The sequence below is a fragment of the Gorilla gorilla genome, chromosome 1 (genome assembly GCF_029281585.2).
Source record: "Gorilla gorilla gorilla isolate KB3781 chromosome 1, NHGRI_mGorGor1-v2.1_pri, whole genome shotgun sequence".
In the NCBI taxonomy this organism is placed as follows: domain Eukaryota; kingdom Metazoa; phylum Chordata; class Mammalia; order Primates; family Hominidae; genus Gorilla; species Gorilla gorilla.
The window spans coordinates 172,744,693-172,758,859 of record NC_073224.2 but is presented as its reverse complement, the minus strand read 5'-3'; the positions used below and the strand labels follow the sequence as shown (position 1 = coordinate 172,758,859).

At 40.7% G+C, this 14,167-nt stretch overlaps 1 protein-coding gene across 1 annotated transcript in view; it reads left to right on the top strand.

The window, feature by feature from the left end:
- The window catches only part of IL23R (interleukin 23 receptor), a 122,676-nt gene that overhangs the window by 89,739 nt on the left and 18,770 nt on the right, over nt 1-14,167 (top strand). Inside the window, exons 8-9 of the mRNA XM_055350436.2 lie at nt 8,193-8,282; nt 11,660-11,762. Coding sequence (XP_055206411.1) covers nt 8,193-8,282; nt 11,660-11,762 — 193 coding nt within the window. The remainder of the gene's footprint in view (nt 1-8,192; nt 8,283-11,659; nt 11,763-14,167) is intronic.

Below are 14,167 nucleotides of genomic sequence, written 5' to 3'. Positions count from 1 at the left end.
GTCATCATCTTCTATATTAGTTTCCTATTACTACTGTCACAAATCATCACAAACTTGATAGCTTAAAGCAACATGAATTTATTATCTTATAGTTCTGGAGGTGAGAAATCCAAAATCACAACCACTGGGCTGAAATCAGGGTGTCAATAGTGTTATGTTCCTTCTGGAGGCTACAGGACAGAATCAGTTTCATTGCTTTTTCTATATTCTAGAGGCTGCCTACATTCCTCAGCTCATGGCTCCATCCTTCATTTTCAAAGCCAGAAACATAGCATCTTCCCATCTCTTTCTCTGACTCTCAACCTTCTCCCTTCTGCTTATAAGAACTCTTGTGATTTTACCAGATCCACCATGTAATCTAGGATAGCCACTTCCTCTCAATTCCCCTTTGCCTTATAAGGTAACTGAGTAGAAAGAACATACTCAATTTCTCTTGCTATATAGTACTTTCACAACACAGGTCACTTCTGTGACCTCTGATTACCAACATGTGTATGGGGATTTCTCCCCCTCAGCAACAAATTATCTGGCAGATTCTTTGAGGGACACCAGCTGGGTGTCCTCCAAGTCAATTCACTCTGACACTATCTGCCTAGACATAGTGTCAGATCCTACAACTCCCACCTCAGATGCCAGTCTCAAGTAATAGGTGGTTACCTATACTTCCATCTGATTGGCTATAAATTAGAGTTTGTTTCCTGATCTTTTTTTCAGATTTGATCAATTTGCTAGGATGCCCCACAGAACTTGGGAAAACACTTATGATAACTGGTTTATGATAAACAGCATTACAAAGGATACAGTCGAACAGCCAGATGGAAGAGATGCAGTGGGCAAGGCATGTGGGGAGGGGCATGGAGCTTCCATAAGCTTTCCAGGTGCGTCACCTGCCAGGAACTTCCATGTGTTCAGCTATCCTGAAGCTCCTAGAACTTAGGCCTTTGGGTTTTTTTGGAGGCTTCATTACATAAGCATGATTGATTAAACCATTGGCCATTGGTGATCAACTTAATCTTCATCCCCTCTCCCCTCTGGGAGGTTGGGGATGGGTTGAAAAATCCCAACCTTCTAATCGTGCCTTGATCTTTCCTCTGAACAACCCCCATCCTGAAACTACATAGGGGCGGCCAGCCACTAGTCAACTCATTAGCATACAAAATGACCGTTACCACTTTGGGCATTCTAAGGATTTTAGGACTTGTATGCCAGAAAACCAGGATGAAGACAAAATATGTACTTCGTAATATTATAGTAACCTGTTCACAGATTCCAGGGATTAGGACACGGACATCTTTATGATGCCATTATTTGTCCTACTACATCTCCCTACCTCCCCAACCACTACCACCAATTGCAGTTTTTACTAGTCAGGATGATTAGGTGTAAGCAAAATAAATCAAGGCTGGTTATCTTAAGCAGAAAGAGAATTATTAGAAAGGTAGCTGAAAATCAGTAGAAAGCCTGGCAAAATGGGCATGAACAGGATCCGAGTGAGAGCAGGACCCAGAACCACAGCCAAAATCACAGCCTAGGAAAAGTCTGGCGAGGACCCTGCAGCTGACGCTGATCACTGCCACTGCCTGCCCTGGTGCCACTGTCACTATACCGTGGATACAGCTATGGTGCCCACATTGGATTCTAAGTGGTTTCTGGAAGCCCTATGTCAATCCTTCAACATTCACAGCCTGGGTGTTAGGGGAGGGGGCATCTGGTTGGCGAGGTTTAGGCCATTTGCTTGTAGCCCTACTGCCTCTCAGCTTTTTTAGGATGCCCACAAAGAAGTATATCCTAGTGCTGGGCAAATAAAAAATGGCAAATGTCTGCTAGACTATACAGATTGGAAGATGCTATGCCTGGAGAGCAAGGGTGTACTTCTGAGGAATCTGTTGGCCACTGTGTAGACTTGGAAGCTGTCCATTCTTTCATATAGAGTTTTGCTACACTTTGACATCAGACCTTCTCTGTATGGTCCTTGTCATTTAGGAAAATTTCCTGGGTGGCTACTGCTTTTTGCCTTTTCCTCCTCTTATTCTTTCTTTTTAACAATGTAACTGCCATATGTAGATTTCTTACCTTCTCCCTACGTACCAAGTACCTAAAGCCCAGGAATATAAGAAGGAAGATAAACCCTTGAATATGTCTGTGTGTACCCTGCTACCCTTATATACACCGCTGACACTATAATCCACTAAATGATTCATTGCTTGACTTGTTTTTCAAGGTGTGGTAATGAGTTTGTTCTGACACACCGTTTTCCCTGCCCTGGGCTTCTGGTGCCTATTTGATATGTTGGCATTAGTTTTGCCTTGCTAATTGACATACTCAACTCTTTACCCTTGGCCCGATAATGTTGAATTCTGACCACAGAGCTAAACTGGCCTGGCTTGGAGAAATGGCACTTAAGTGCTGTGAAACAGCTGAATTATTAAAAGAAGATTCGAAAGAGAGAAACCAAAAGGAGGTATTTGTGTTTTGAGAAAAATAGGAGGGAGGGTGGGGGCGAATCTCCAATGATTTAAAAAAAAACACATCCTTTGTCTCCTTTAATATGACTCCTCTTTCTTGAATATCTAGAACCCCTGAAAGGTCCAGAAAAGTCCACATGTCTGCTCTAATCAAAGCCTTTATGATGCAAGCCTTGGTTAGTGTGGCTTTGACATCAAGATTGGCAAGCGCAAAAGTAAATAAAGAAACCTTAGAGAGATGTCTATACCCTTTGGCTCAGTAATTCCTCTTGTAGAGATCTGGCCTTAAGAAATAATCAGTGGAAGGAAATTTATGTACAATGATATACATCCAAAACCTAATTATAATAGTAAGAATTTGGAACCAGTCTAAAAGTTCAACAATAGCAATAATTAGTGCTTATTAAGGTTTTATTTGTGTAAAACATGGTACTAAGTGCTTGATATGAACTGTCTCATCAAACCTCATGACCTCACTGCTTTTATCTAATTTTACAAATGAAGAAACTGAGTCACTGAGAGGTTAAGCAATTTGCCCAGGGCCATGGAACTCCATCTAGTAGAGCCAGGACTTGGACTGAGTTTCGTTTTAGTCTGCAGTTGGTGTTTGAAACCACCTAGCTATACAGTTTCTCAACAGGGGTAAGATTGAATAAATACAGTAAAACATGATGAAACATTAACTACCCATAGCATGATGTTTTGAACAATTTTTAATAAAATGAGGAAATTTTTATTAAGTAATATTGAATAAGGCTGGGTGTGGTGGCTCACACCTTAATTCTAGCACTTTGGGAGGCCAAGGCAGGCAGATCACCTGAGGTCAGGAGTTTCAGACCAGCCTAGCCAACACAGCAAGACCTCATCTCTACTAAAAGTACAAAAATTAGCTGGGCATGGTAGTGTGCACCTGTAATTCCAGCTACTCAGGAGGCTGAGGCTGGAGGATAGCTTGAGCCCAGGGGGCAGAGGTTACAGTGAGCCAAGATCACACCACTGCACTCTAGCTTGGGTGATGGTGTGAGACTCTGTCTCAAAAAAAAAAAAAAATTTGAATAAAAAAGGCAAGACAAAACATTTATAAAGAGTGTGATCTCCACTAGGCTACCAACATACACAAAAGACTGTTAACATATTTTTTTAAATAATAGTTTCTAGTTTGCAAACAAATATAAAATTGTATTATCTTCTCCGTACCCTTCTATACTTTTCAAGCATCCTGTAATTAGCATGTATTACTTGTGTAATAAAGGAAAGTAGTCGGTTTTAAGAAGAAAATAACTCTACGCTAGAAGATTTAAAGCATCAGTGCTAAATGGGTTAGCACAGTAGGGCTTGTGGGGTCCAGAGCCCCACAAGGCCAGGCAGCCCCAACACACCATGGCGAGTCCTCAGTGGAGCAATGCTAAGTCTCATCCTGGGAGAGGCTGCTTGCAGGGCTGACTCTGCTGCCCACCCTGAGCCATCCTGCTGTGGAAGTGAGGTTATTAATTTAATGAGATCAGTGACCAGCACAAACTACATGTCAGAACTGGATGGGAATTTCCACTCTTCACCCTCTACCTAGGTGACTTTGAGCAAGTTATTAATCCTTTCTACTCTTTTGTTTCCTTATCCGTATAATGAGGATAATAATATTGTCTGTGTGATTGGGTTGTTGTGAGGATTAAATGAGAGAAAACATGTAAAGTTTAGCATGTTACCTGTGACACAATTAATACTCATTAAATGGTCACTTTAAAAGGATGACAAAACACACTTTGCCCCATGGTTGATGATATGGTTTGGCTGTGTCTCCACCCAAATCTCATCTTGAATTGTAGTTCCCATAATCCCCATGAGTCGTGGGAGGTAATTGAATGGTGGGGGCAGTTGCACTCATGCTGTTCGTGTGATAGTAAGTTCTCATGAGATATGATGGTTTTATAAGGGGCTTTTCCCCCTTTGCTTGGCACTTTTCTGGCCTGTTGTCATGTAAGACATGCCTGTTTCCCCGATCACCATGATTATAAGTTTCTTGAGGCCTCCCCAGACATGTGGAACTGTGAGTCAATTAAAATTCTCTTCTTTATAAATTTCCCAGTTTTGTCCAGGTGTGGTGCCTCACACCTGTAATCCCAGCATTTTGGGAGGCTGAAGCAGGCGGATCACCTGAGGTCAGGAGTTCGAGACCAGCCTGACCAATACGGTGAAATCCTGTCTCTACTAAAAATACCAAAAAAAAAAAAAAAAAAAAAAAAAAAAGCCACGCGTGGTGGCATGCTCCTGTAATCCCAGTTACTTGGGAGGTTGAGACAGGAGAATTGCTAGAACCCAGGGGGCAGAAGTTGCAGTGAGCCAGGATCATGCCACTGCACTCCAGCTTGGGCAACAGAGGGAGATTCTGTCTTAAAGAAAAAAAAATCCGGTTTTGATTATGTCTTCATAGCAGTGTGAAAACAGACTAGTACGGTTGATGTAGAAAGAAGAGCTGAGGTGATGATTTGGCATCATCCTTAAGATACAGATGGAATACATTATTGCTAAAACCAGGTCCTTTTGAGTGGATTTGATTAAACTAGCCTGGTGTTTTGGTAGGCCAAAAAATATAGTTGTTATGCTTTAAATTTTGTCCAATAATAAGAAACCATATTTCTCGTTTGAGATCACTCTAAATTCCCACAGGCACATTGTCTTCTTGTAAGACTAAAGTTTGATGCCAGTGTGTACAAGTTATATAAAAATTCTTCCCAAATTAAAGATAATTTGGATTTTTTTAGTATATTCAAGTATGTCCTGTGAGATTAATAGGCATAAGTTAATATTCTGTTGCAAGGATGGAACTGTCTCATTATGGACGTAACACCACAAACACCAAATATCATGAGGTTTTTTTTTTTTTAGCAAATTAGGCAATGCACTGATGACGGAACTGATATAAAAAACAGTTTCCAGTCATAAAGGCTGTGTGTGTGTGTGTGTGTGCGTGTGTGTGTGTGCATGTGTGTGTGTGAGATTCTGTGTTTGCGAATGCTTTTGTATGTTAAAATACTTGCAAATACCATAAAGCACTAATAGCAGGTGGATTAAAAGGATGGGATTAGGGATGGTTCTTTTTTTCTCCTTTTAATTTCTTCTGTTGAAAATTTTTCTGTACTTTAATTATCGCTTTTACAGTCAAAGATGTTAAGTATAATTTAAAAAGAAATGACGTAGCCACGTGGTGGCAGTATTCCATGAAGAATGTAATCTACATAGCTTTGTTTCAGTCCTATGTCTAACATTGGCTTGATTTCTTCTCTGACAATTTTGTTTATAAATTGTCTTATTTTAGATAACTGATTCCTTGTGAAATTTCCCTCTGAGGATTAAGCACCTCTTATAAGTGACTTTAATTTAATGCACCTGTTTGATTTGGAACTATGATAACAAATAGACTCTAAAGGAAGATTGTATTTATTCCCTGTTAGGGCTAATAAAACCCTAGTCAGATATGAAAATTGTTTTTATATGATGCAAATTAATAACTGAATGAAGTTTCATTGCCAATAACTACCTGTAGTTTATACAACAGAATTACATTAACCTGTATTAAAAGCCAACAACACCATATATTACTTTTAAATTAAAAATGCTAATTTTAAAATAATAAAAGTGAAAACAAAAATACTACAGCAGCATATGCTATAAGCCCATGATTTTGCTAAATTGAAAATTGTGTTACCTTTTAATGTAGTATTTTTACTCTTTTTTTTTTTTTTTTTTGAGATGGAGTCTTGTTCTGTTGCCCAGGCCGGAGTGCAGTGGTGTGATCTCAGCTCACTGCAACCTCTGCCTCCTGGGTTCAAGTGATTCTCCTGCCTCAGCCTCCCGAGTAGCTGGGACTATAGGCACCTGCCACCGTGCCTGGCTAATTTTTGTATTTTTAGTAGAGATGGGGTTTCACCATATTGGCCAGGCTGATCTTGAAGTCCTGACACCCCCCTCAGCATCCCAAAGTGCTGGGATTACAGGCATGAGCCACTGCAACTGGCCAGTATTTTTATTCTTAAAATTTCAAAATAATGGAGATTCAGACTCCTGCGTGAGCTCCCTGCAAATGAACATTGGCCTGTAAAGATACCACTTTAGATGAATAAACCTGACTGTTGGCCATCAGGGCATAACCTTGTTCCCTCAGAGTTTGGTGGAACCATATACCCATGGAGCAAAAGAGACTTAGCGAGGCATTGAGAAGCCAAAAAAAATTTCTGATTTGTCACAATTCCCGGTGAAACATTTTCCTCTTGCTGTAGAGAAGCCAGGACAAAAAACACAGGAAATAACTTTTGGCTTTTCTGATGTTTTCATCTTCTAAAATCCCTCACCCATTGTTCTCAGAAAACTACCCTCCTCACGCTTATGCCTGCACCCAGAGCAGCCTTTTTTCTTTTTTCTTTTTTTTTGTGAAATGGAGTCTCCCTCTGTCACCCAGGCCGGAGTGCTATGGCACGATCTAGACTCACTGCAGCCTCCACCTCCCGGGTTCAAGTGATTCTCCTGTCTCAGCCTCCCAAGTAGCTGATATTACAGGCACACACCACCACACCCAGCTAATTTTTGTATTTTTAGTAGAAAGAGGGTTTCACCATGTTGCCCAGGCTGGTCTCAACTCCTGGCCTCAAGTGATCCACCTGCCTTGGCTTCCCAAAGTGCTGAGATTACAGGCATGAGCCACTGTGTCTGGCCAGACCAGCCTTTTTCAAAAATTTCTGAAGCCCCATAGAAACCTTTTCATTGGAAATGTAGGACCCTTTTCTCAAAGACAGTCACATGGGCCACACTACTCCTTATACAAGCCTGTGATATCTCAGCCTCAAGTTGTGATTTCTCCCTGCCCCCAAAAGTAATTTTTTTAAAAGAAAAATTTGAGCACTGAAATCAGAGTGACGGAATACGCAGGGCTTGAAGCAGTCTCAGGGATCCAAGGCTTAGAGCCATCTTCAGAAATGTCTTCTGCCAGTTGGGAGAATTGTGTCCTTGAAGTCACTTCTGTCAGCTTTTAATTATCAGGAGGGTGGAGACCGGCAAGGCTGCACCAGGACCCCTTTGAGTTCAGACTGAAAGTTAGGTACCAGGGTTGCTCACCCCACCCTGGTCAGAATCATTCATTAGCAGTTTCCTGACAGACTTTATAACTAGACCAGGCTGCCAGGAAAAGAAAAGAGCAGAGAGAAGTCATTGGTGACATCCCACCCAGGTGTTACAACACCAAAGTGCCTGCTAACCAAAATTAGGTTTCTTATGAGGAGCCAGGAGAAGGTGAACAGCATCCCAAAGATTGTGCAAAGGCAAAAGTGACACATCTTGGGGACCCTCAAGGAAATCTGAACCTTATTGCACCATCAATTGCAAGGAATCAAATAGAGATTAGTTATCATGCGTTTTTTCTGGCTCAGTAAAATAAAGCTCCTTGGTATTTGCTGCCTAGAAGCCTCATGAAATTAGTGGACACACCTTGAAGTTTTACAACCTAGATAGATTATAGTTGCCCTTGCAGTGTTTCCTCCTTTGAGATTTACCCAATTAAATAAAAAGAAGAAGAAAAGACACATACTCGAAGACCATTGCTTTTATTCCACCCTTCAAGCCCATTAAAGTTATTGGTTTACTTTAGTCATCTCTAAACAAGGGAAGAAACTCTGTTGGGAAATTTGGCAAGCAGAGTGCAAAATGTAAGAAACTGACGCTCTTTCCTTTTGGTTTAAGTTCCCCAGGTCACATCAAAAGCATTCCAACATGACACATGGAATTCTGGGCTAACAGTTGCTTCCATCTCTACAGGACACCTTACTTCTGGTAAGAAAATACAACTTAGGCTTTTTGAGTAGTCTTTTAGTAATTGCCCATTTTAACCCATCATACTGAAAAAATCACATCAGGTGTTAAGTTTCTGGACAATAAGATATGCCTTATGCCTTCCATAGGAAAATAATAGACAAAGTACAAAGATCTGCTTAAAACTGAATGTAAGAAGTGGCTTCGGTGGATTTTGCCGGCTTTTGCAATCGATTGTATACATTTTTTAAATTTTTTATTTATTTTATTTTGTTTTTTGAGACGAAGCCTTGTTCTGTCACCCAGGCTGGAGTGCAATGGTGCGATCTCGGCTCACTTCAACCTCCGCCTCCCAGGTTCAAGCGATTCTGCTGCCTCAGCCTTCTGAGTAGCTAGGATTACAGGCATCCGCCATCATGCCCAGCTAATTTTTGCATTTTTGTAGAGACGGGTTTCACCATGTTAGCCAGACTGGTCTTGAACTCCTGACCTCAGGTGATCCACCCACCTCAGCCTCCCAAAGTGCTGGGATTACAGGTGTGAGCCACCGCACCTGGCCACATTTTTATTTTAATAGCTGCTAGGGCTCAAGACCCAAAAACTTCTTTCAAAACAAATTACTTACCTATCTTGTGCTAGGACTTGTCTAGACATCTTCTTCAATCTTTAAAACAACCCATGAGATAAGTGTTACGCATCTATTTTATAATGAGGAAACTGAAACTTAGAGTAGTTGAGGAAACTTTTCAAGGTCATAGAGCTGCTAAGTGACAGACTAAAATTCAAATCCTTTTCTTTCAATATCCTGGAGTCTATGCTCTTTCTTTCATACAAACCAGCTCCCATTTTAGTTGTTAGCATGACTATTATCGTATTGATGAGCTTGCCTAAACGTTTTAGGCGTAAAAAAATTGAGATCTGGTTGTACAATGGGTGAACATAACTCTAAATAGAAATTTCGAGTTGAAAACTTTTAGGCATGACTATTTCACCGTTGACCACTGACAGACCATTTATCTCCTTATGTAGAAATCAGGCAGGAATAGTATAAGAACTTTTGCAGGTTGTATTGCTATTCTTTGCACCTTCATTTATTTAATATTCATTAAGCAACTCCTGTGTATGAGGCACTGTTCTGGGTACTGGGGAATCAGCAGTGAAAACAATGAGCAAAGCCCCAGTCTTCATGGAGCTTCTATTCTAGCCAGACAGGGCAGAAAAACAGCAAACAAAACAAGAAGAAAAGTCAGGTGGTGGTGAAGTGTCATAAAGAAACATGAAGTGGGTAGGCATGGTGGCTCACATTTTGTAATCCCAGCACTTTGGGAGGCCAAGGCAGGCAGATTGCTTGAGTCCAGGAGTTTGAGACCAGCCTGCACAACATGGCAAAACCCCATTTTTACAAAAAATACAAAAATTAGATGGGTGTGGTGTCATGTGCCTGTAGTCCCAGCTACTTGGGAGGCTGAGGCGGGAGGATCAAATTGAGCACCAGAGATAGAGGCTGCAGTGAGCTCCACTGCATTCCCGCCTGGGCAACAGAGCAAGACCCTGTCTCAGGAAAAAAAAAAAAAAGAGGAAAAAGAAGAAAAAGAAAAAGAAACATGAAGAAAGGTAAGGGCACTCTGAATTATCAATCAATTACGAGCCAAGTGCTTAGGTTCAGTACAGTTCCCTAATTATAGATGCCTACACAGACCTACCTACACCTTGATATTTCTGTGGGATCAGTGGAGGTTAGGAACTCATGGCAGCTCTGTTAGATAAGTATTATTATCTCTATTTTCCAAAAGAGAAAACCTGAGACTCAGCAAGTTCATAATTATGCCCCAAGGTCACAGAGCTGATAAGAGGCAGAGTTTAATTCAAACCCAGGTATATCAGGCCACGCTCTTGGTCATTCTGCTCTACTGCTTAGACCCCTTTGCCGAGCACTGTGTTGACTTGAGGGCTGTCTATCCTCTTCCAGGCACTGATTAATGCCCAAGGGTGTGTGGCAGCCGGTACCCCCAATTAGTTGCTTGAAATAGTCAGAAATAGCTCTTTAGCCCTGGAAAAACATTAATTTCATATCCCATCAAGATTTTGCAGTGAGCTAGAGTTACTCAGACTCCTGCCTGCTGATTGGCTTTAGAAGAGGGCTGGGCAGCCTGGAGACCCCGGTATGTGAAATAGCTAGGGTGGGGCAAACACAGTGTCTGCCACATGGTAAGTACCCAATAAACGTTTGCTGAAGGAAGGGAGGGAGTGAGGAAGGAGGATGGAAGGGAAGCCAATACCCAACATGGCTCTAGAACAAATTCCAATGTGATAAGTAATGCCTCAACTATCTTCTATATTTGAAAATAGGGCTTTTTCATGTACCAGGGAGAAAGCATGATGAGCCTGGTGGGTAATATATGTTGAATAAATTATATTAATTATTTAAATATTTTAGGAGATTAACTCAACTTTGACATGCAAGAAAAGCATTGGTTTTGTTTGTTTGTTTGTTTGTTTTTGAGACACAGTCTGGCTCTGTCGCCCAGGCTGGAGTGCAGCAGCACGACCTCAGCTCACTGCAACCTCCACCTCCCAGGCTCAAGCCATCTTCCTACCTTGGCCTCCCAAGCAGCGGGGACTACAGGCACATGCCACCACACCCAGCTAATTTTTGTAATTTTTGTAGAGATGGGGTTCTCACTTTGTTGCCCAGGTTGGTCTCAAACTTCTGAGCTCAAGTGATCCTCCCACCTCGGCCTCTCAAAGTGCTGGGATTACAGGCGTGAGTCACTGTGCCCAGCCAGCATTGTTTTTTAACTAAGTGTGAGTGCAAGATAAAGGCAATTTTGATTTCTTTTTTATTTTTTATTTTTATCTTAACTTGCCAGTGTATGATTTCTTTCTTATCACGTATATTGTTCTAAGTAAAGTGGATGTCCTTTCTCAGCAGGAAAAATTTCATGAGCAATAGATTTTGAAGAATGATGACAAATTGCACACATTCTATCTCACACAAAAAGTTTAAAAAAATCAGTAGGATTGTAACCAGCTTTAGACATTGTTACAGCAATTGGGAATTCTCACCTGTGTCAGACAAGCCAAATGAAGCTCACCACTAAGAATTTATATGAAATTTGCATGCACAAGCCGACCACATTTGCCAGAGATGCACTTCTAAAAACCCACTGACATCAGATACATGTAGCCCAAATTTCTCAAACAAAAAGTTGTTTCCTGGGGTAGTTGTGCACTCTGGATAAACAGTCACTCTGTGGCCCAAGGTAAAGGTTAATTTTGCTTCCCCCCACCCTGTCTCCTTTGAGACCTTTGCTTTGAGCAGAGTAAAGAGAATAGTAATTCTGGTATCAAATGAAGACTAATGCTTGGTTAAAATTATTTTTCTTTCCTTTCATTAGACAACAGAGGAGACATTGGACTTTTATTGGGAATGATCATCTTTGCTGTTATGTTGTCAATTCTTTCTTTGATTGGGATATTTAACAGATCACTCCGAACTGGGTAGGTTTTTGCAGAATTTCTGTTTTCTGATTTAGACTACATGTATATGTATCACCAAAATTGAGTCATTTCAGTTGTTTACTAGAAAAATCTGTTAACATTTTTATTCAGATAAAGGAAAATAAAAAGAACAATGTTTAATAAGTACTTACCCATGCCAAACTCTCTACAAATGTCTTTCCTTTAATCCTCAAAATGACCCTGCCAGAAAAGCTTCCTGGCCTATTTTACGGGTGACTTAAATGAGGCTTAAAGAGGCTAAGTCCTCAGCCCAGAATCACTGAACACTAAGCCCTGAGTCAAACACAGCTGATATCAAAGCCCATTTATCTCCTTTACTACACGGCGTTTTCCATTGTGCCTCAAATTCACCTACAGTGCCTAGATTGTTGAGAGTGGTGAAGTCACAAATTGCCTTGTGTTAAAAGAAAAACTTCAGCCAAGTTAAATTTAAAGGAGTTTAATTGAGCAATGAATGTACGAATTGGGCAGCCCCCAGAATTACAGCGGATCCAGAAAGACTCCAGGGATGCCTTGTGGTCAGAGCAAATGTATAGACAAAAAAAAAAAGTGACACATAGAAATCGGCAGTGAGGTACAGAAACAGCTGGATAGGTTATGGATTGGCATTTGCCTTATTTGAACACAGTTTGAACACTTAGCAGTCTATGAGTGGTTGGAGTATGGCTGCTGGGATTGGCCAAGACTCAGCTATTGTTACGGGCACATACTACTAAGTTAGGTTTTCAATCTTGTCTGCCTATTAGGCTAGGTTACAGTTTATCCACAAGGACTTGAATATAGAAGTATGGAGTCCTTCTCAGATCATATTTAGTTTGCTTTAATAATTCCCCCCTTTTGGTGATTTTCTCAATTTTGAGAGACTGACCAAAACTTTAGTCATTGATGTCACTATCACCATTGTAAATGTACTTATATGGTCTTTAACCCACTGGGAAACAGTAGAACAGTGGGTTCTGTAAGGTGGCAACAAGGACTGAGTAGAAGGTACCTCCTTATGCTGGAACATCCTGTTTATAGGAGAAAAGCAAAACCTGGTCTGTTCTAGGATCTATGTGTTTCCTTAAAGTCTTAGTTTGACTATGTCACATTTAGCATGAACAACTCCATTTTGGTTTGGTTTGGTCTGTTGGAGTCTAGTGCATGAGCTCAGTCCAAAACAATGGCCTCCCATAATTTTGTTTTTTAAAAAAATCCCCCTTTTTGGTCAGGTTCTCACTTAGGTGACAGTGTGACCAAAACTTAGGGCCTCAGTGCCACTCTCAGTTACCATCATTTTGGGTTTCTGTTCTCAGCATGTAATTCATAGGTTATGGTGTCCTGATGGTCACACATTTCTTTTAGCTCTTGTTATTCCAGTTGAAGAGAGACCATTTGACATTCTGGAGATGGCTGCTTGTAAACATTTAAAACCTTTGAGAGAATACAGCATACCAGGGAGATTACTATTAGGACTATTGGGAGAATAATACTAAGAGTTTGGGTTATGTTCCTTACCCAGGGTCCTCATAAACCAAACCAAACCATCTAAAATCAAATAGATCAAAGAATGAGCTACATGAAGAGTCTACTCACTTAACTAAGTGATTTTTTTCATTAATCCCCTACAACTGAAACACTATAATACCCGATGTTTTCTCCATACATCATAAGTGCCAGCAGCTGTTTAGCCAATACTTTTTGGTTTGGCCAATTCTATTATTTCGCATGACTTTCACAAGAGAATTTAAAGTTTTTTGTGTAACCATAGGCTTTACAGTAGAATCTGCTATAGAACCTATCATGAGGGATACATTTCTAATCAGTGCCTCTTTTACTTCAAACTATGGAAAAAAGACCTAACAAATGATGCCCTTCTAGAAGAGTGAAGGCCTCCTGGCAATGTTCTCTTTAGCCCATGATGTGGCTTAAGAGGAATGAATCAATGTTCTGTTTCTGATTGACTATGAGGCAATATATGAACCCTTAAAATTTCTCACCTGCATTGGGCCTTCATCTTTTATCCATCAAAGTATAACATTATCCATGTATAAGGCTGGCTGCAAAATCCTTCACAAATAAACATATACCCCATAATATACACATAACAGACCCCCTTTTCACTTCTATTGTTCATAGAGGCATAAGCAAGAAAAAAAATATTCAAAGTTAAGAGTCTCATGATAGGAGAGAAGTCTTAATCCATGATTTTAGGATAAGCTGTTCACATTAAGGACGCTGTCTTCTTGGGAGAAGGTGTCCTGGTTAGCTTTACCTTAAGGGTTCCAATGGGTGTGGAGGGACCCTCCTCAGTTGTGAGATTATGAAAGTTGTGGGACCTCTGAAACCAAAAGTTCAAGGTCCCAAAGTTTTGCTGTAGTGTGGATGGCAAGGACAGTCTTTCT